The 24363-nt window shown below is 34.9% G+C and overlaps 1 protein-coding gene and 1 pseudogene across 1 annotated transcript; both read right to left on the bottom strand.

Annotated features, from left to right (window-relative positions):
- Positions 1–6118: 6118 nt before the first annotated feature.
- LOC122597233 lies at positions 6119–9442 on the bottom strand (annotated as a pseudogene).
- Positions 9443–14825: 5383 nt separating this feature from the next.
- Positions 14826–18349, bottom strand: LOC122597783 (ankyrin repeat domain-containing protein 13C-B). Its single transcript, XM_043770352.1, has 2 exons — positions 16798–18349; positions 14826–15278 (listed from the first exon to the last, which is right to left on the bottom strand). The coding sequence occupies exons 1-2, from the start codon at positions 18223–18225 to the stop codon at positions 14901–14903; spliced, it is 1806 nt and encodes a 601-aa protein (XP_043626287.1). The 5' UTR covers positions 18226–18349; the 3' UTR covers positions 14826–14900.
- Between the last annotated feature and the right edge of the window lie 6014 nt (positions 18350–24363).

Genomic DNA, 24363 nt, shown 5'->3' with positions numbered 1-24363 from the left:
ACATGCCATACATACATATTTTAATTTAAATAATGTATATTTTAATAATGTATGTATATATATTTGTTAATTAATTGCTTAGTTAAGTAATTATTTTTGGTTCAATTTGTTTGACTATATTATGTTCATGATTATATGATGCTTAGTTTATTACATATATAAAAAATAAAATAAAATATATGGGTGACAGCCAATTTTGTAACATGATGTACATATGGAATAAACTTTATTAAATTGTAGGATGCAGTTTTGTATGTTTACTAGAAATAAAGATATGATCTTACAATGACGGTCAAAAAGAGAAATTCAACATATGGTTAGGGAACTTATAGTAGTAGCTAATAATATATTTGACGACTACATTTGAATGACATGAAATTCATGCGGAATTGAAATCGATAATGGCACGTCTCATTTAGCATAGCAAACATTAATCTGCTTTTTAAGTTTGATTAGTTCATACAGAAAAGGAAATGATATTGATATCAAAAATTTTAATTAATTTACCAAATTCATGTATTAAATGTTTGTATACTAATCAAACAGAATGATACGAATATCACTTCCCGTAAAAAAAAATAATATTAACCGAGCTTTCTAATGAGCATCTAGGCGGAACAATGATTTTTAATCGTGGATAAGTAATCAAGCATAATTTATGTTCGGACTGCTATGTAAAAACCCATTATGCATGAACTTGATGTAAACAAGTTTGAGCTTGAACACCTTGTTAATTAATAGAACTTCAATCGTTTATAACTCTTAATCTCACAACTCCTAGTCCTGCGTATAGGAGAAAGGTTTATGTGTATATCAACGCATAATACTAAATTGAAAAGCAAGTCAAAAATACAATATAACAAAGTTTGATAACGTTTTTAAAACATATATTTAAGTACAAGTCTAATATTGAATCAAATCATAAAATCCAATGTAATGGAAATGAAAATGTTAACATGTGTTAAACATTGAATATAGATTACATTTAATTTTAGATTAAAATCTACATATAAATGCATTTAGAAAAGCTATATTACATGTATCTAATTTTCAAACATCGTTATTATATGTAGCTCATAGTACTTTTGGTGAGGTGTCATTTATCCAAACTTCCACATGGTGTCAAATAGATTACCATGCTAACAGTAACATTAGTTTGAACTTTGAAGTTAGATATGCATATGGTTAAAAATATCAATTTGAATGAATAAAGATCTTCTTAAGTTGGAGCTTCAATAAAGATGATTAAAACTGGAGTCAAAATTTAAACTTGAACCTTTATTTTATTCTAGAGGTTTGAAGATCTTGTAACTTGATCTCTCAAAGTTGTTTTGAGAAGATTTTTATCCATTTTAGATGCATAAAGTATGTACATTGGACTAAAAACAAATAAGATTATTACACGCCTATTCTTTAAATATACTCTCTCCGTCCCATATTAATATTGTTACACGCCTATTCTTTAAAGTTACAAGCAGAAGACTTGACAAGTTAAAATTAGACATTTAATATGGGACGGATGGGTATTATCCATGTTGTTAAGCATATTTATTAAGTACATATATTAACACTCAAATCTCCAATATCATGTAGCGACACAAAAGTGGAAACTTAATTCATGTTATCGCTTTTGGCTATACTTTTTTTCATTAGATTAGAGTTAATATCACCTAAAACAATTGATTAGTAATTAAGTTAGTGTTTGTCAGATGTTGGATAATGACAACGTAACTGGAGAAACATGGAAAACATAAAGTAGACATCTAAAAGACATCATCATTCGGTAATATATACGGAGTACAATGTATACTAATATTTTACTCTCTGTGTTTTTAAATTAAACCACCTATCATATCATAGTTATAAACTTATATAATACAACAATATATAATTCAGTTTTGCAGACACGGCAAAATAAGATCTATTACCATATACATTTATTAATTTTAGAAGACAGCTTAAAATTGTAGATGTAGGTATCCTTCATAAAAGTTGCTATTGATGAAATCTTGGATTTATATAATCAGTTTAATTTAGAAAACAAATAAACAAACTACATTGAACGCACAAGACAAAAGGATCCCAATTACTTTTATCCAAAAACAAAATTGTTACGAGGTTACAAAATGATGTGAGTTATGCATGTCTAACATCATCGATAGACAACCGATTATATACTAGTCTGGATAATCGATTATTAATAATTTGCTATAATAAATCTATAACACTATAATGAAGCTAGTAATTCTTAATCGTATGTTTATAAACTAAACAAATATCATAGTTTTTGTTAATAAAGAAAAAAATAAAAATGGAGGGGCAGTCACATTGCATTTTGTGGTGAGAGAGTGTCTATGATTCCAAAAGTCCCCACATCCAACACACACACTTCTGTCTTAATCATTTCATTTCATCTCATTTTTACAATTATTATATTTGCACTACTCGTATTTTTTAAGAAAGAATTCAACCATACTGTCATACTGATGTATCCTAGATATTTATACTTATTTTTCTAGTAATATATTACGGAGTAACATATATCTTTACCATCTTCATTTCACTTTTATTGTCCATTAAAAATGAAATATACAAGACAAGTGGATTTAGTATAGTTAACATAAAACTATGTTCTACTCTCATAATTTATCACATAGAACAACATTTACATTATATTATACAAATCAATAATACATATACAATTACAAATCAATGATATGAAAAAAGATATTAAAGAACCAATAGATAAATTTAAAATGATTTAGACCAATCATTTGGACATTTAGTTAAATCAGATTATCTATACGAAAAATTGGCACATGCAATTCAAATGGTTAATTGTCAATGACGTGTAACTCAGTTAGCAATGGATGTGATTATCTTTGCTACATATAGAATTACGTTTTGGGTTTAAGGTTGGACACCTTCATGACCACAACAATTTAACAAATCGAATAATATTGTCACATTATGAATAAGCGACCTAGTTTGTATCGAACTTTTGTCACAAATAATCAAATGGTTAATTAATGAGCATCGTGTATATGATGAATTAAGTTATGTGATTTTATTACAACAATACATATCTTAAACATGTAACAAATGAAGCCTAGCTCAACTGGCAGATGCATCCTTAGTTTTTCCCACAGGTCTTGGGTTCGACTTTTAGGAGTGACAAGTCTGTGGGTTTTTTCCTCAAATTACCTGTAACGGCTTATGATCTACATCTCGTATCTAAAGTACGGGCAGGTCTTCACCATTATACGGTGAGGTGTTCCCTGATGTCGAATACCGACTAACTGTCCAAAAAAAATCTTAAACATGTATTAACCTAGCTAGAACAACATGATTTAACCAGTATAGTATTATTTTAAAAATGACAAGTTACCTAATTATGCCTAATATAGTAATATTATTGGTTTTTAATTGAGCAAATGAAATCCGTTTGTAGTTTGAGTTATTAATGTCTATGTATTAATCATATCGGAAACAACACGATCGTTTGCATTTTGTTACGACCTTTTAAGTTTTTTTTTTTTAACGGCATTAAGTATTAGTCGATACAAAAGAGTACACAATCCGATCTAATTCTGAAAACAAGATAAGAGAAAGAAACACGTAAAATGACAACGACTACTAAATATATAAAGGAAATCCCAATGGAACGCGAACGAAACGACCTCCCATGAACTATACCGAACACGCGTTGCAACATGCCACAAATGCAGATCGACTTAATAATTTTTCAGACCCGCTAATTGCCTCTTTAAAGCACTGTGCAAATGAATGCTATCTTTTTCGCCAGCTATCTTCCAAATCTTAAGGTCAATAGAAAGATATTCACTCCAGTTGTGTAATTGTGCAAATGGCCCGACGCGTGAAAACCCGGTCCGGCCCGTGACTCACAAATACAAGAAAATCGGAACCGTGACCCGGCCAGTGATGGTTCGGGTCGGGTCGGGTCACGGGTTTCCTTCATCTTTTTCGGTTTTGGCTTGACCCGACCCGACCCGACACGCACAGCCCGTGACCCGAAAATGCAACAAAAGCTTGACCCGTGACCCGGCCCGTTAGCCCTTCGGGCAGGTCAGTTCAGGCAGGTTCCGGGTTGGGTCACGAGTTTCGGTTTTTTTCCTCATCCCTAGTTCCAAATGTTTTCAGAATCTAACTCTTCGTTTATTGATAGACATTTTAAGTTAACATTGATTATAATTCATCAACAAACAGGTTTTAGAATAGTGTATAAACGAGTCATTTTCCATTATATTACACGAGACCGTAACTTAAACTAGTAATTTCAAAAAGATTTAACGGTTTAGGAGAATACAACAAATATAGTCTTAAACAAATCACTCGTGGCACATGTTCGTATATATTAAGATACAATGTTATATCAAAATTTTGTAGCAAATTAAATACAACTTGTGAATTGATGAGTATCTTGAACACCAGCCGACCACATAAATACCTCAGAGATTGCGTATAGCATATTTCAGAATCAGAACTTAAATATACATATTTTTAAAGTGGTTGGAGATTTATGAGATGTGGCTAGTAAATAGTTTCATATTAAAAAGTCAAATACAAAAAAATGGTTAGACCACTATCAATAAATGTCTATATATTCTAATTCTATTTCATACTTTTGACGAGACACTACGATTGAGATATAATAGCTGTGATTATTTTTTTTTTAACATATGTTCATTGGTTTAACGATATATGCATTTCTATTTTCAAAACAAACCCGGTTATTTCTATTGAAAACTCAGGTCTTCAGCTCAAAGAACATTTTATTTCTCGATCTTAAATTAATAGCATAAACTTTAAAGTCTCAAATCTCTACCAATACGAGTCGATCTATGATCTATTGACAGTTAGTAACTTTATTTACAGCCCGTTATTTGTTAAAGTGTTTATCTATAGAAACTTCTTGTATATTAATATTAATAATAGTATAATAAATAAAATAAAATGGTAGCATTACGAGGCTAATCTAGATATAAGGAAAACAAAATAAAACAAAAAACTAGTTGTTGCATAATAAATGGATAACCAAATGGATAATCGATCCATTATCGAATTCTTACCGATCAGTTTTATGGACAATGCAAATTTTATGTCTTACGTTAGAGAAAGTAGATCCCATAAACACTATGATTAAAGAAACATGAGATGGAATTTGAAAACGTAAAAATCATTTTTATGCTTGAATGTCCTCTACCACAAAGCTCTCATCGTGAATGAAACGATGCACGATATAATACTTAATTAAAATAAAATTAAACAAAACAAATAAATAATATGTAAAAATAAAAATCATTTTTATGCTTTCTTCACTGATGCCTTTTACCAACTCACATCAACAATTCACCTGTTATATATCACTTTTCATTTCACCCTACTTGTCCTACTAGTTTCACTGACCTTTGTGAATGGTCTTAGTAAGATTGACCATTTTGTGTTTTTGCTAAAATTTGTCTCAAAAGTAATAGTTTATACGTTTATATACACTTTTTAAATAGTCCCACTACAAAAAACACCAAGATAATGACAATTCTAATATGTTGCAAAGTTAACTTTTTCTTATATAATATCATCATGGTGCACCCGATATCAAATAATGAAATTGCACACAAGGCAAATCAACCAATAGAACCACAATAAAAGGTGAAAAAAAAATACAAAATAGAAGAAAGTAAAGTACTAAAGAAATGCATGTATAGATATATATTTTAACTTTGAGGATGGTCCTTTTAAAGTGAACATGTTGGGGCCTAAAAAGTAGTCTTGGACCAAGTCAAACATGCTTTACAACAACTCTATGCCATGAGTAAATATAAGTAGAGATACTTGCATGCTACTTGACCTTTCTGGAAGCATATTTTCATGAGTAATCTGCAAATGCTCTCCTTTCTTAGACATGCTAAACAAACACTGGTCCCATTTGTGTCACCACAACTTCACTATATTATCTATTTTTTCAATAATCACCACTTTATCATGTATTTTAATTAGCTCAAATTTTACAAAAGTACAACATAATGTGACCCGTAACACTTTTTTAATCCTGTTTTAGACAGCTTGGAGTGAATTCTAGAAACCTGTTTGAACATGTTTAAAACCTATAGATATCTTTAGGGGGCTTGAAATCGACAGGGTGAGTTTCAGGGGTGGCGTTTTCGTCTTCTTTCCACATTTTGATTGTCTTGTCTGCTTCGCATGTAACTAGCCTTGAGCCTGTTATGTCGTAAGATAGTGCATAAATTCCAGCCTCACTATCGAGTGAACCTGATAGATCCGATACATGATTAGGATACTCTTCCAATAAATGTGGAGGTTGCAAAATGGTCGGGTTGGGTAACAGATCAAAACAGTTGACTGATATAGGAAACTTTTGGTATGGGTCAGTTTTGATTCAAACACTTTGTTCAGATGCCATTATGAAAATGTTACAATTTCATTAGGATAATTTATGCTTAACAAGTATGCTTTAGGTAAATTTTGGACCATCTGACCGATCAGAGATAGAACATAACTTGGATCAACCCAATCACAAGCAAAAGGGTCAAATTTGCATAAAAAGGACATTTTTGGTGACTTTTAATCACTTTGATCCAATATAGACATAGCATAATCAGAATGAACCATTCACAAGTAACTGGGTCAAAACTTTTCCTTTCAATATATAAAGAAGTAATTGCTGCTATTAGACGGGATAAAAGGCAGATACCTGGTTGAACGATTGTTTGAGATTGCTGGAAACTATGACCACTTTTCCAGTCCCAGAACCACAAACTCCCATCATCACCTGTAACAAAAATGATCATGGTCAATTAAAAAATAATGTTAAGAGAATGAACCAAATAAACTTCAAATTGCGTAATCATTAGCTCCATCAACTTTGAATGGATGCTACAAATAGGATTTACAATGAAGAAACTCTACCTCCGGAGGCCAAGACGCCATCTTTATTGACAGCCATTGAATTAACTATGGCCTTCTGTTGGAAACTGCAGACGCAAAATGAATAAAGTTAACTCAACTTTATAGAATACCTTACACAAACAGATAGGACTAGTGGTTGATTTCTAAAAATTAATCAATATTTAAAAGAATATAGCAAACAAAGTTATCCAAAGAACTTCAAAAGAGAAGAAGAAAAACTTACAGCATGTTGTGCAAAAATTCTCCTCTAGGAAGGCTGAACTTTTTTATGTTATCAGCCGACGCAGAAGCAAAACTATCTCTGCAATGTCGAACGGAATATTTGTTTTACCATCACATAAAAGGCAGGTAGGCATCTATGAAATCTTAGGTAACATAATTAAAATAGTCAGTTTATGATACGAGATAAACGTACTCAGTAGTAGGATGCTGGACCAAAGCACGTACAGACTTCTTATGATGAGTAAGTGTTGACGTTGTTTTACCTATGGAGTAGTCATCAGTTTAAATTAAGATCATAAAGATAATAAACAAGCCTTTAATAGTTTTTTCAAGACAATGTGTATATATATATATATAAATTACCATATCTAAGATCCCATAACTTTATTGTTGAATCATGGGAGCCAGTTACAACTTGAGGATCCTGAAAGAAGACGTAACATCTTAAGAATTTTGATGATAAAAAGGAGAAGTTATCCTTACATCACGCAGCATTTCTTGGATTTCTTACCGTAGCTCAAGTAAAAACTGAGCAGACTGTACTATCATGGCCGGATAGAGCGTGTACTTGCATCTGGCTACGAATATCCCAAACCTGTAAATGCCATCATGCTTAATGTTAACCTTCACCTATCACAGTGGAAAAAATGTAACCTTTTAAATAGATTGACTGCTTACCCGGCAAACAGAATCACGCCCCCCAGTAAGCAGAATATCGATAGTGGGATGAAGTGCCAGGCAATATACTCCACTTAGATGGCCATGATATGAGCGAATAACCTTTAATCAAGATATATAGGTAAGGGAAGAGAAAAAAGAAAAGAAAAAGAAAGAAAGTTTAAATGGAGAACAGACGTATCTTATACCTTGTTCTGTTCTATGTCCCAACACTTAACTAGTTTGTCATCACCCGCAGAGAACATGTATGTGTGCCTACTGCTAACTGCAAGGCCTGCAATACACAAAATTCCACATTTGATTCAATGTAAAATGTGAAGGATAAATCACAACATGATGGCAAAATTGTGGGTCGGTAAAGGGCCAGAACATGTAGTATCTAGGGTCAAAATGGGTCAGGTTGACTTGAACAGATTTTTCAAAATAAAACTCTGCAAATAATAACGAATTGTGTGTCATCAAAAATAATCTAGACCCCTTGAATAACATCACCACAAATTTTGGTCCCTTTGACTGCATTCAAATCATTGTTTATTTACTCCAGCCGTTTGACCCGTTAGAAATAAACATAGACCGCATCAACCTATAGTTATGAGTTACAATTACCACCACTAAGAGGGAACATGGTTTGTCAACTTCCTACTACAAGAGTAACAACAACATCTACACTAATTGGTTAGTTAGAAACACAAACCTCGAACTTGATCTGTGTGCCCCGTGAGTGTCAACTTTAAACGTCCGGATCCCACATCCCACATCTGTCCACAATCAATGAAAATCCTTTAGTGACAGTTTAAGAAAATATGGATCCACTGTTACTAAACTCGCATGGATTAATAAATATTTTTAGATTCAAATAGGTGTTGGTTGCTGGTATGCACTGCAAATAAATAAATAATGATTACCTTGATTGTTCGATCTGCAGAACCAGTATAGAACCACTGATTATTTGGATCAAATGCAATAGATCTAACCCATCCCATACTTCCACTAATGACCTGCGGATATATTAGCCTGATCAGTTTCGTACAGATATACAATACTAGAAACAGAAACGAGAGAAAAAAAAAACACACACACACACACACTAAAATATGCATATAAAAAGTTCTTATTTGATCCGATGCAAATGAAAGCCAAAGCTATCAAGACAAGGTTCTCACTCTGTAGTTCTTCCATGGAGCATGCCATACAGGATGCGGCCACCTGTTAGAAATTCTCTCCATAAGGCTGCAGTCAAGAGACTCCTACAAAAAGAAGTCAGACTGTCAAAATCAGAAATACTACATTTCAAGAGATCACAACAGTTGCAAACGTTTAAAAAACAAAAACTAACGTAAACACATCTATGACTACGTGTTGGGTTGAGTTAACTTGCAGACGTAAGCTTAGGTCCCACTCTCCTTGGGATAGAGTCAGTCGGGTCTAAAGGACCACATGGTCATTATTTACACGAGTCTTGTAGTCTTGTACCAACAGATAAGCCACGCAAACTACATTAATTCCACAAAGACATAGAATCATTGGCCGAACTGAATCTACCCATAATTAACAAATCAGTCAGTTATATAGCTGTTGCATACATACCCTTCATCGTACTTCATTTGCACAACACAAATTTACTTCACATACCATGCGATACAACTTTTAAACCAAAAAACTTCATGACAACCAATAATTAAGTGTACGGACATGATATGACCTAAATTATACATATTTTTACTCTTCCCGTCATTCTAAATGAACTTGGTAGCAGACAATTGCGGTTTGATACAGACATAACTTCGTACTATATTATTTACTAAACATGTATAAGAATCCCGAAATAGAGAAACCACAACGGATGAGATTGTTTGGGATTTTGTTTTGAAATGATTACCTAATTTTTCATAACGCAAATAAAAAGTGTTTGGCAAAAAAAATTGAGTATCTGCTTCTTCATAGAGAAGCAGGTGAGAACATGTTTTTTCAAACACGGTTTTTAAATGCGGAATTTATTTTACAAACGCAATCCCAAAGACCCAAACACCCCTATAATAACAACAACAAGAAACCAACAAAGAGTTAGCCTAGTGGTAAGGAAAACACTGGATGACTTTAAGGTCTCAGGTTCGATCCTTGCTTGGCACAAAAAATAATTCCTTTAAGGTACCCGTTACCAATGAAGCCTAGATATGAAGTTTAAATACGTGGGTTTGATCCTTCAGGGTGCCCAGATCATGTGGAGATTAGAATGGAGGTATTGTACAGGCATCATATGGCTCATACGGGGTGAGTCGATGGTATACAGATGTGATACCGGGGATAGGGTTCTCTCCGTTACCGGTTACCCTAACAACAACAACAATTACAAAAAATACTACTAAAAGATAAATATAAATATGAAGATGTAAAACATTGATGCAAATAAAATAACAGAATTATGGCTTCAACCCCAGAAAATTGCAAGTATTCTTGCATTGCATGTAAAACGAAAAAATATCACATGAAACCACTAAGTCTTAGCAATAAGCCAATAACTAATAACAATATTACAATAGCATAATCAATTAATTAATGTAGTATTGACATCATTATTATTATTGTTTTATATATATTATATATCTAAAATATAAGTAATGTAAAGTCACATACCTTATCAATGGTGGATTTTGCCGCCTAAATAATGGATCTTGCGTATATTTTTTAATTTAGAAGAGGTATGCACAAAACGGCGAATGGATACCGAGTTTCTGGCCCAATGGGCCGCGCTTTAGCTGAGACAAAATAAAAACAGTTGGACTCAATGGATAAAGGTTTTTTAAGTTAAATGCATTAAACTGTAACTAAACAAGTAACATGGCTTTAATCCTTATGATGGTACCGAAGGGGTGAACCTAGTGGTACCGTCAGGACGTCACCGAATGATCACATGGATCTAAAGATGAAGGTTCCAGGTCATAGTTTTGAAACTTACTAAAGTAATATGTAACGATGGTGATTCACCAGACATAAACTCTATGCTCGTGCGTTGTCCTATATAGTGTGCAAACAAAATCCAAAAAGGTTCTCACTTTGTAGTTCTTCCATGGAGCATCCCATACAGACACGCACACCTGTTAGAATTTCTTTTTGTTAGGTTGCAGTCAAGAGACTCCTAAAAAAAGAAGTCAGACTATTAATTAAGATCAAAAATAAATATTACCTTCCAAGATATCACAATGGTTGCAAACGCTGACATAAACACATATGAGTTGACTTTCAAAAGTAAGCCTCAGGCCCACTCTCAGTGGGAAAGGGTCAGTCGGATCCAAAGGTTCACGAAGGGTCTCTCTTAGAGTCCCACGGTATAAGCCTTTTGTTATATGCCTAGTTCGAGTCAATTATAAGTCATTTATTGTAACATCCCAAACATTTTGTGTTTGACTATTTCGTTTTCCGTTAGTTAACGTTAGGTTCGTTAAGTTATGTGCCTTATATGTGATTATGAGATTATGTGCTTATGTGTTAAATGTGAAATGAGTAATATGATGTTTAATGAAAGTAATCAAAGTAAAGTTAAGTAATTAAGTGCTTGATAGAGTGTTAAGACTCCCGGTAGAAAGATAAGCTAGGAAAGTTAAGTTTAAAAGTTGAAGGCCCCAAGTGTAAGTTTAAGAGGGGATGGCCAGGGATTAGAGGGCAATTAGGCAGCCCTAATTGTCACAAACACATCTGCCATCATACGTGAGAAACCCTCCAGCCGTTCCTCCTCCCTTCCTAGCAAGTTTTCCCTCAAGATCCAATCGTTTTGTGTCGTTTTGATCAAGCTTTGTTTAGATCTTAGATTCCCTATATCAAGTGTAGGTAATATAGGTAATATTCTCTTTGAAATCTGATTAATTGAGTCATAGATGAGTATTCAATCCAGACCATGGGGTTTGGGTTGGGTTATTTGATTAAATGTTTACCGATTTCATTTTTTCGGGTGATCAAACGATTGCTATATGTTAGTCTATGATTAAAGGATCAATTGATGGATTAAAGTCATTAAAAGTATTGTCAAAGAGATTAATTTTATCTCTCCAGGTCGAATTAATGGTGTGTGTTCGTATGGAATTCGTTTAAAGGTTGAAAAGTTGGGTTTTTGGTCGTCAGGATGAGGTGCGACGCACCAGATGGGGGGTGCGGCGCACCACTGCCCAGTTTGGGTTTTGGATCTTCACATGGGAGCCCGATATGCGGCGCACCAGGGCATGATCTGAAGTTTCTGGTTGTTTGATGCGACACACCAAGTAGGGGGTGCGGCGCACCCGAGGTCCAGTTTGCACAAAAGACTTCGTTTAGCTTATATATCGATCTTATACTCGTTTTAGGTTGTCGGGAGCACTTAGCAAGCACTATAAAATACTCTTAACTTGTCGGTAAGCTGTACCAAGGTAAGATACACTACTTTGACACGCTGAGGGTTCAACAAAAACATGGTTTTCATATAATAACTTCCCAAATGATATCTTGATTGCTTAATGGTATTCAGGGTTATACGGGAGGTGATATGGGCAATGTAGATGACCAATGAGGCCTGAAATGCAGTCCCAATGATATGTGATGTGATGTTATGGTATGAAATGATATGTAATGTCTTGTGATGTATTGAAATGTGCATGTTTGTATGGCTTGTTTATCTAGTTCACTAGACTTTTTAGGTTGCCATGACACATGAAACGTTAATATGATATGTGTTATTGTTTAGGTAATATGAACACTTAAACAATAAAGATGTGAAATCGAGCTCGTAAATTAGATGTGAAAGTGTTAAACTTAACCCGTACTTGCCATTACCCGGCGGGTGCGTAGATGTGGTTGCTCGGGTGGCTCCTTGCAACATGGTCAAATATGTGAAGAGTAATACGGGAGGTCTGACCTGCCCCACTTGTCATGTACATACGGGTTACTCCTGGATTGGCTTGTCATTCCTTAACGACATTGTGGACAGCCGTAAGGTTTATTCATCTAGTCGGGTGTGACTTATGTCACCACCACAAAGATGTTTAGATGTGATATGCAAAGATGTTAAAGATGATTAGGCACGTTTAGGATGATCTATCCTATATGAAAGATGTTAAATGCAAAGATGTGATGTTTTAAAATGATATGTGCCTTAATGATGTAATACGACTTTTATTAAGTTTTAATTGGAAAAATGTTTTTATAATCATGTGTTATCTTACTTAACTAATTCGTTAGCTAACACTTGTTTCTTGAAATGTGTTGTTCCCTTAGGTTTAACAAGCTTATGAGTGTTGAAGAATAAAGAGCGAGGCATGGGTAGATTGCTTGATGATGACCATAGTTTACCCATAGTGGTTGCTCATTTTAGACCTTTGAATTATGTTAAGATGTTTATGACTTGTATTGAATTGTGATCGGTTGTTTTATGTTGAGCAACCGATGGATTTCCATTTAGACTTGTTTCAATGATATGGCAAGTAACACCATTTAATGAATAAACCAAACAGAATTTATTGGTTTGGACTTTTAAGAGTTTATTCCGTTTTTTTTAACATCGTTAGGCGAAAATTTTAAAAAATCCTTATTTTTAAACGATGGATGTTACATATATCCTTTTATCTGTATACTTGATTTGCACGATCACAAAATTACCTCACATGTCATGTAAGCCTAAAGGGTTTTAGTCCGAATATATTTGCCATTTGTTAAGATAAAATTAAAAAACGGGTAAAAACAGACTTTTACTCTAGTTTTGAATTTTCGTTCTCGATGGTGCATAAAAAGACCTTCAATTCTACTTTCTTTTATTTCTCAATTTCTTCCATACACATTTGTTTTCATTTAGCGGGAGAGGCAATCAAGTCCATGATAAAATCGATTTATCATTAACGTACGTGGCTGCCATGGGGCTGAAAGCAGCCTTACGTGATTCTAGCAGGCATGTATTCAATTCCTCAACAAGTTAGTTAATAGTGGTACTAGTGAACATGTACACACGAATTTCCTAAATTACTTGTATTAGGCTGCAACCCTCTATTTATTCTATAAGTGTTACTACTACAATTCGATCGCCTCAAGCTAACTATACTAGCTGCTGATTTTTTGGTATTAATATAATTAAGAAGACAAGCCGGCCATGCATGTGTAATCGGGTTTTGCTTAATAATCCGCCTAGCCTTTACAAATGCTCTAACAATATACAAGTCTCGTAAATAAATGCATATTTTTAAGGTTTTAACTTTACCTTTTTGTTTTGATCAGCCCTCAAAAAGAAAAATCTTTAAAAGTGCCTGGTCCACCTAGCTAATTTGCTACTTGTAAAAGTTTGTGTGCAAGTAGTTTTCTTGTAAACAAAACATTCCCCTTAATTAATTAACGACTTCGTATGATTTGTTCCACTTTTAATCATCAATCATTTCTCAGAAAATATAAATATATTTGATCATGATGGAAAAAAACCCGATGTCACACAAAGATGTTTTCTATTTAGCCTTTTCATATCAAGCATCGGATCACGAGGAAAATATAAGTAAAGATTCATAGGTTAAAAAAGAAAAATGAGTCATGAGCCTACAATAATGTCTCAAAAGATGGACTTAAAAATTTGATTGAGCGATGTATATAAACAAAGGCAGGTATAGTCTATCATATGTAAAAACTTAAGAGTGACTAGTTAAATGACTAAGTTAACCTTCATATTAAGAGAAATTGATATTAGTATCACGTTATTTAATTATTTTACGACATCTATGTATTTTATTATTTGTACTGTAATTTGTACAATATGGTAAAAATATTTAATTTTATATAAAAAAAAAAACCTACAAGTATCACGCCTTTATACTAAGGATAGGTCTGGTTTATCATATTTATCTTTTAATCAAGTATACAAACAGGGGTGTTACGACATTTTATACTCAAACCTACGTAACCCCATCATTGTACAACCTCTAATAAATATTCAATGCAATGACATGATTTTTTTTTTAATGGTGACTCTATTTTAATAAAAGAAAGAGATTACAAACTAGCTATTTCCACCTTACGAAATTAGATAACAACTGGTTTATTACATGTCGCGTTCACTTAATTTTCCTACTCGTGGACTTAGATTTCTTCATTTTCTTCCCATTTTCATTGAAACTACTCCAAGCATACCCGATTGGTATAACAAAAGGATCAGTCAATTGTGCTGTCGATTTTTTTTGCGGCAATTTATTCATCAAGCTCCCTGACCGGCTACTACTTCTTGACAACCACGAAGAGGAAACAGAAGCACGATGTATTCCTTTATCGTCATCTTCACCGTCGTCATCACTACCATCATCCTTTCCTCTATCATTAAACAAGTGCCGTGGACTTGAGAAGGGTGTAAAGAACTCCTCTTCGGGCGGTTGGAGCTCAACAAACTTTGTGAACGTTATCAACACTCTTACTGTTGGCACCACCGGGATAGCCACCTATAATAAAGATGAGAACCATCAAATCATTTACCCAAAATCAAGATCTTAAAAGGAAAGGTTAGTCAATGTAGGCACCACAAGTACTACTACTATATGTTTGCAAGATCAAAAAAGGGAAAGTGGGTGATGTTGAAATAACTTTGAACATGTCTAGGGAGGGACACATAAATGAAAATTACAAGAAAGGACCCACTGAAAGTACTATGATTTGGGTCCACCTTGTCTAGTTCTGTTTTTGGGGAAAGACCCATCAAAGTTAGAATTCAACATTACTATTTAGTAAAAAAGGGGATGCTTAATGTTGATTCCTAGTAAATCAAAGAATAAATTAGTATCTTATTTTACACACCAAGTATCCATCAGGACCATCCCATGGGTTAACAATAAAGTAGGGCAATTAAGACTTGGGAGCCTAGTTGAGATTCTCGACAAATGCCTATCCAATCAATGTGTATGTAACGGAATCCAGTTTAAACAACCCAATACTTGCGTTGGGCCCTGACCATGTTATGATAGCAGGTGATGGCTTCAGTTAAGAAATTCACCGTTAAAAAGAAAGAAGGAAAAAAAAGGGATTAATTAGTTGGTATGAATTTGATTTTATACAACACAACTATATATATGTACTGATATATTGTAATAAATATAGATATATTCAGATTCCCCAAAACCCCACCAAGATTATAGTGATCTTTTTCGTACAATATATATGTTCTATTCTTTCTAGAAAATCTATCAAGATTCAAGACCCATTAAAGTAATATTCAAATATCTGCAAACTTGGAGCCACAAGCCAATAAATAAAAGTGAGTTCATACATCAGAAATTAGTAAAATGGTTAATTGCTTAAGAAACATATGAGTAGTATCAATTACTTTAGTGACAGAAATATGTCATTTTATTATTATGTCACATATGAATGATAGTAAATACGAGTAATACTCTAGTAACATTCTAAATAATAAAACACTTTGTACTTACCTGTTTAATGATAGTAGGAAATGCTCACTTCACTCATCAATAGATATTTTCAATAGTCGTTAAATTCCTAAAATTAGTAACAATAACAATGGTACTAAAATCTACTTTGTAACATCTTAAGCTACAATGATGAATAAAGGTAAAGGTTACCTAGTTTAATTCCATTTCTAATTCTAATCATCATTATATAGAGCATGCACAGAAAATCATGTCATATATAATCTCACTAAATATAAGTATTTTGACTTAAAATATGAATAATTTTGTTCCATGTTATTGATGCACAGGTACTCATGACAACTATTGGATCACGTATGGCAATATCTATATGCTCTATCATCCATGTGGGTCCCACTGCTCACAAACTCTTCTACTTTTCTATTTTGTCTTAATTGCAACAAAAATGACTAAACAAATACTAAAGTGGTTAAATCCAAAACAGCTGACAAAAACGTGAAAGTATTACTTACAGTAACAAAAGAAACTATATTTAAATTAATGAATTAAAAATGAAGGAATTCCATAGAAATAATACCTTGACCGGAAAAGTGCCTTGAGGAAACTTGGTAGTGAGCAATTCCCTCATACGTCTAACAGCTTTAACTTTATTAGCCAGAATATCAAGCAACGGAATCAATTCCTCCGTTTGTAAAGGAAAATCCTCCGTTAACCAAACCGAAGGCTTTAACGATTTCACATACTCTTTTTCTTTCGTATGCACCTTCGCCGTCATAATCGGCATCGTGTGGGGCCTGGGAGGATAATGCCGCATCCTCCCTCGACCCCCACCCATTTCCATCCCCATCCCCCCTTTCCCTTCCGTTAACACAATATCAACACTCTTCCTATTCACACTTACAACCTCCCTTTCATTGTAATTATAACTACTATGCCTCCTTGGAGGCGGCGGTCCAGCGGTACTAAACCGCGGATTTTCCGCAACTAAAAAACCGTCATCTCCGTCATCTAAATCCAATTCAAACGGCATTACACCGCTACTGTCTTCATTATTATTTGAAACGATTTTTCGAGATCTAAAACTAAAACAAACATTTTGTATATCATAAACTTTCGCTTTCCATTCACCAACACTTTCAACTTTCTCTTGTCTTCTCCAATTAATTCTCGGGCACAATTCGGCTTTCGTTACATCCATTCCTGGTCTATACACACTAGTCTGGTTAACAAATCCGTAAATGTCGGAATCGGATAACGGATTTCCCGCGTTTTCAAATGCATCGAATATTTTTTTCTCATCATGATTTAAAACTAATAAACTACCACAAGGAATGTCTAAATTCTCATCACCGTCGCCTAAGAATACAAAGCTTTGATTCGCGCGTTGGATTTTTAAACCGTCGTAACCGGAAAGTGACGTGTCGGCGCGTAAGTTACCGTTACGTTTCCAGATCTTGTAAGTATCTGACGGAGCGATTTTTCCGACGAACGGAACGATTGAGCTTTCGAAATGGAAGGATATTTCCATGTAAAAATCACGCATACGGCGGAGGACGGCGAGGACACGTGGCAACCGGCGGCGCCATTTCAACCATGCCGACACGTGGTGGTGCTGTACGAGGATCGCCACCATCTCCGTGGATCTCCGGCACACCGCTTCTTGTAACGCGTTCCATCCGTCGGCGTTTTGTAACGACACGTCGGCTCCGGCGTTCGCGAGTGCACGTGCCGCGCGCGTGTTGTTAGTTTTGACGGCTAAATGCAAAGGCGTTTCGCGTTTGATATTATCACGCCTGTCCAGGACGGCGGAGATTTGATCGGAGAGTTTCTCTTGTTTTAATGAATCCGATTCGGTTCGGATCCGGGTCGGGTCGGATAAACGGGGTAAAGTGGATATGATGCGTGAGAGTGTAGTGTGATCGCCTGTCGCAACGGCGTAATGAACTTTGCTGTGAATGTAATCTTCCGGTTTGATGGTTTCCGGTGCCGGTGACGGTTTCGACATTTCAATTTTTAATAGAAACGGTTAATGAAGAAAAAATGTTGAGAATGTTAAAGAGGTGGCATCATGGAAGGGTTGGTTAAGTGAGGATTATAGAGAGAATATAGATACAGAAAAAGTAAGTGTGTGTGTGTTGCCGTTTTCAATAAAAAATAAAGATAAAGTGAGTGTGGTATTTATATATGTTGGTATCGTTAAAAATGAAAGGTCGATTTGTTGGTAAGTGCGAATGAAACTATTTTTATTTTTTTTTTAAAGGCATAAGATTATATATATTAACAATATGAGCTAGAAAGTCATGACAGTATAATTAACTAATTACTAATGTTATATAAGAACCCTAAAAGAAGAAAAGATCTAATGCCCCAAGGTCTTTATAAACTAAATTAACACCATTTTTGATCTAATGCCCCAAGGTCTTTATAAACTAAATTAACACCATTTTTCCCATGTGAGCTCTTTGAGTTTTGCACGATTTTTGATCCAGTGAAAACTTTGACTCATAACCTCTTCTTTTATCTTGATTCATGACACAGTTGTTCCATTAAAACATGAGTCGTTTCTCTCTTTCCATATGCACCAACAACCCGTCAAAATAATAGCATGAATGACGTTGAAATTTCCATACTTCTTTGAATCAAAAAGTTTCAGCAAATCACGGATAGAGAATGCAAATATTGGGTTAATCTTACACCAAGAACTAATAAAACACCATAGCATGTTAGCAAATTCACATGATAAGAGAAGGTGTTCAGCTGTTTCTTGGAATTGGTTACAAAGAGGACAAAGAGTAGAAGTGACCGGTATGTTTCTCATCTTTAATGCGACTCTTGTGGATATTCTATCCATTTCAGCTCTCCAAGCGAAGATATTGACCTTTTTAGGCACCCATTTACTCCACTTAAAGTGAAACTCATTCGCTTGTAGTGATGAGTTTCTTAAGATGTCTCTAACTGATGCCACGGAGAAAACATCTGATTTACTTTCTTTCCAAATCCAAGAATCGTTTTCCTTTGTAATTATCTGAGAAACATCCACATTATGGTCGGAGAACACTTTTTGTAACCCGCTGATGTTACTCCAAGTGCTCGACAGACTCTTTTTTTATGGGACCAGTGAATTGTTTGTTCTGTTTTGATATATCGATCTAATTGCTTGACTCCATATTGCATTGGTTTCTTGATGGAACCGCCACCACCATTTGAAAAGTAGGCTGTTATTATGTTCTTTAAGGGAACCGAGACCTAATCCACCTTCATTTTTTGGAGCTGTTACCTTTGTCCAATTCACCCAATGAATCTTGTTTATGCTTTCCGAGCCTCCCCATAAAAACCTTCGTCTGATTTTTTCTATTTCCTCAATGACTTTCTTGGGAGCCTTGAAGATTGAAAAGTAGTAAATAGGTAGACTGTCTAAGACAGCCTTAATAAGTACCACACGCCCAGCTAGGGAGAGCCTTTTGGCTTTCCAGAATGATAATCGGCACTTGATGGTGTCTACAGCAAGAGACCAATTTTTGCTTAAGTTCATGTTGGCTCCCATTTTAAGACCAAGGTAATCAAAAGGTAGATTGTCAACCCGACAACCAATCTTGGATGCCATAGTAATCACAGCATCAGGGGCCACATTTAAACCAAATATGTTGCTTTTGGTGGTGTTAATTTCCAGCCCAGAGACCAAAGAGAAGCACCTCATGATCCTTATGATGTTGAGGGCATTCATGACTGACCATTCCCCCAAAACGATAAGATCATCGGCAAACATGAAGTGAGTGATAATGGGGCCATCATTGGGAAGCCGAATACCCCTTAATATGCCCAACTTAGCAGCTTTTAAGAGTACACAATTGAGAGCCTCCATAGCAATGATAAAAAGAAATGGAGATAATGGGTCACCTTGTCGAACCCCTCTAAAACAACTGAAAGTTTTTGTGGGAGATCCATTGACAAGTACTGAGGCGGACATGGAGGAAAGAGTACCTGAAATCCACTTCCTCCATTTTGGAGGGAAATTCATTTGCTCAAATATGGAGTCTATAAAGCTCCAGTTTAGGCTGTCAAAAGCCTTGTTGAAGTCTAATTTGAACAAAATAGCTTCATACTTTGTTTTTTTTGCCCATGAGATGATTTCATTTACCACAAGCGGCCCATCAAGAATACTTCTTTTTTCTAGAAATCCAGATTGAGTATCTGAGATAACCGACCCAATAACTTTTTTGATTCTATTAGCCAAAATTTTCGAAATGATTTTAGGGATGCACTCTAGTAATGAAATTGGCCTGAACTCGTTAAAAAACAAGGGGTCATTTGATTTTCGTATAAGTGTAAAAAAAGAGGAATTGCATACCTTACTGATAATCCCATCCCTATGGAAGCCTTTCAACATCTCCATAATATCGCATTGGAGCATTCCCCAAAACCTTTTAATGAAAGCAAAATTAAAACCGTCTGGTCCCGGCGCTTTGTCACTTCCCACATCCCATATTGCTTCCTTGACTTCTTCAATTTTAAATGGTTCGACAACACCTGTTGCTTCATGTGTTGACAGTTTTTTAATACCATCGCATGCAATTTTAGGCCTGGCAGCTAACGGTTCTTTAAACTTATTAGCAAAAAAATTCACTGCTTCTTCCTTAATTGTCTTTGGATCGTCGATCCATTTATTGTCTACCCATATACCATTGATCTTGTTGGACATTTTCCTGGCGTTGATACATCCATAGAAAAAAGATGAATTCTCATCTCCATCAATAGTCCACTTGATCCTCGCTCTTTGTCTAAGGTCACTTCGTTTAGCATCTTCCAATATCATCAATTCTCTTTTTGCTTCAGCCTTCATTTTTATCTCATTCTCTGATAGGTCCTTGAATTCAGCCAACAGTTCAAGATTTTCCATAATTATTTCTAACTCTGTTGCACGCCTCTTGTCTTTTTCTTTTTCTCTTCCTATCCATTCTTTGATTGCCCATTTCACATTTTTCAACTTAGATTGGAGCATGTAATCGGGTCTTCCCTCGACTACTGGTTTGTTATAGGCGTTTTGGACTACATCGACCAGGCTTTCTTTGTTCAACCAAGAGGAAAAGAATCTAAATGGTTTTGGACCAAATTCTTTCTCTGACAGTTTCAAACACAGAGGATGGTGATCCGACCATTTTTTCAAGAGGGCTATAAAAGAAGCATTATGAATCCATAAACTTAGAGCAAACTAGTACTCGATCAATTTTACTCATCTTGGAACCATTGTCCAACGAAAAGGTATATTTATACCCTCCCATATTATATTCATGAAGGTTGGCTTCTTCAATAAAATTATTGAATAACATCGCACCATACCTATTAAAAGACGAGTTTTTTCTATCTGATGGGTCTTTGACTTCATTAAAGTCACCGAGCATAATCCATAACCCTGGTCTCGAGTCCTTGACGCTTCCCAATTGTTCCCAAAGGACTTTTTTCTTCTTAATGTTCTGTGGGGCATAAATGTTTGCGATATTGAGAACTAATACTGTTCCCTTTATTTGCCCAGTTACAATTAAAGCGTTGTTCAACTTCACAAAGCTCATCAGTTTGAACTGTGTTGTATCCCAAACACCAATTATACCACCGGATTTTCCTTGGGCTTCCACATCTGCCGCTTCAAAGGAACTATTTCCCCATATATTTGCTATGGGGTTATTGGAGATGTTGCTGTGATGAGTTTCCTGCAAACAAAGAAAAGAAATCTTATGTGTAAGTAGTAATTTTTTGATCTAGTCGACCTTTTTTGGATCACTAACACCCCTGATGTTGATGGACAAAAAATCCGTTAGAGACAAGTGTTTTCTCCTTCTCCAATAATGATTTGTCTTAAGTTGTCTTCATAACCTGCCATGTTCATGCAACAACAATTTCCAACTTCCTTAGTTTTTTGGACTTCTACTTCTATATTTGAAGCCCGTTGAGAGATTTCAGCATTATTAGATGAAGATTCTTCAAAATTTCTTTCTACTACCCTGCATTTCTTAGGAGACTTGTTGAGATCGACACTTACCTCCATCGAAGAATCAGGGATGATTTCATTATCTACAGGATCAGTGGCATCTTCACGTGCGGAAGAGAAGGCATTCAAATGATCTTTGATTGGAGAGTTAACTGAGGATTTATGTCCCTTGACTACTTTTGCACCATCAGAATTTGAGACCCAAAATATTTTTTTTCCCCTTTCCCCTGTTTTAGCTTTTGATGGTGACCGGTTTGATCTTTTCCTTTTTCTATGATCAGATTTACCCCAATTGAAAATTAGATGATCAATACCAAAAGGATCCGAATCAATCGGGTCGGGAATGGGGGTGGAATCAGGAATGGAATCAGGGCTAGAATTAGTTAGTTTTGAAGAAGAAGAGGTGCGAGAATTTGGGCTGGAAGGAGTGGATCCCATTGAGAAAGCATTATCATTTCGGGAATTATTGGTGGGGGCGGTTCACCATTAAGAGAGGAAAGCTTTATATTCTTTGGGGAGTTGTGACCGTCAACATCGGCCTCATAGTTATTTCTATTTGGTCCCACATTCTCCTCGGCCTCATAGTTATTTGTATTCGTTCCCACATTCTCCTGCACATCTTTTATTTGGATCTCTTTTTCATGAGCATCGATCATGTCCGGCTCAAGTTCCTGGGAATCGTTTCCCAATTCCTGCTGTTCGTTTGGGATTCCTCCTGCCAAATCATCTTCAAAAGTACCCTTACCATATCCGGTGGCCATCTCCACAAAGGGTTTCGTCTTGTTAGAAGTTCATGTTTTCTTCTGCACTAGAAAGGCTGGTACCCAGTCTTTTTTGTCTTCAGAGAGGTGGACTTTGAAGGATAAACCTTTCCATTTAACAATGCAAGACGTGAAAATCTGTGATCCAGCTTTTAGTGTAATACCCAATCTTTTTTTTGATAAGTTAGCATCATCAATTTCCGGTACACTAAAAGATACCACCCTTCCGAAGGCGCAACCAATTTGTTCGAAGACCTCTGCGTCCCAAGCATGTGGTGGTACTCCATGTACATTAATCCATGCAAAACACTCCATTTCTATTGTCTCCCCGTTCCACATATTCATTGATCTAAAGATCGAAGGATAAAGGATTTGGTGTGGTAGTATTACGAGTTAGTTTTATTTTATTATATACATTACAATATGGGAAAATGTACGTACTGCAGACTTTACCTAAATTTAAATACTGTCACTTTAAAAAAAATACAAATTAAACCCTTGAATTTGATAAACATACATAATCCCTCCTGAATTTTATATAACCCCTCCTTAAATTTTACATAAGATAAGTACTGCATTTTTTACCTAACATTTTCCCTTACAATATATTATGGGAAAATTATAAAATGTCGTCTTTTATTTGTTTATCTAAGTAAATAACCCACATATAATTATATGTCCGCATGATGCGGCGATATAGTAACGACGACAATAGGTGATGGTGGCGGCGACAGCTAATGTGGTAATTAATGTAAACGTAATTGATGTAAAAGAAGATAGTGTAGTTATTTAAGTATTCAAGGTAGATGTCACAAATTAAGTTCAATATTATAAATATTTCAAATAAATATTATAGGTATTTAAAGTGGAGATATTTAGAAAAATGAATAAAAAATTTTTGAATATTTTGGGTTATCAACAATTAGTTGGAAAAAAAAAAGAAGGAATTAAATGTTTTATAATTTAGTATAGTTATAGACATAGATAGATTTATCTAGTCCAACCCAACCGGTTCATTGTTCGCATGAGTAGATAAAACATAGATAACTTTTTTTTGAAAGGTGAATTTGTTTAAACCTTTGTGTCACGATACTTGATATTTTGAAAAGGAAGGTGATATTTACACAAATACTTCTACTCCATTTACAAAAAAATAATGTGAATAGAAAGTTTTGCTATCAAGTTTGTTACATACACTCAAACTTTCTTTTTCTATCTTTCATTCTCTTTCTCTCTATCTTAGTATATATGTAAAATATACAGTAATATTTACCATATATGTAAGCATAAGATTTGATAGAATATCCGGGGTTTGTAGCGTGAACCTATTACCCTAAGTCCCTAACTCCTTAAGCGTGGGGACCCGTGGTTTAGACTTTTTCTTTCATAAGATTTAATA

Source organism: Erigeron canadensis, chromosome 4, assembly GCF_010389155.1.
Source record: "Erigeron canadensis isolate Cc75 chromosome 4, C_canadensis_v1, whole genome shotgun sequence".
Taxonomy (NCBI): Eukaryota; Viridiplantae; Streptophyta; class Magnoliopsida; order Asterales; family Asteraceae; genus Erigeron; species Erigeron canadensis.
This window is presented reverse-complemented; position numbering and strand designations above follow the sequence as displayed.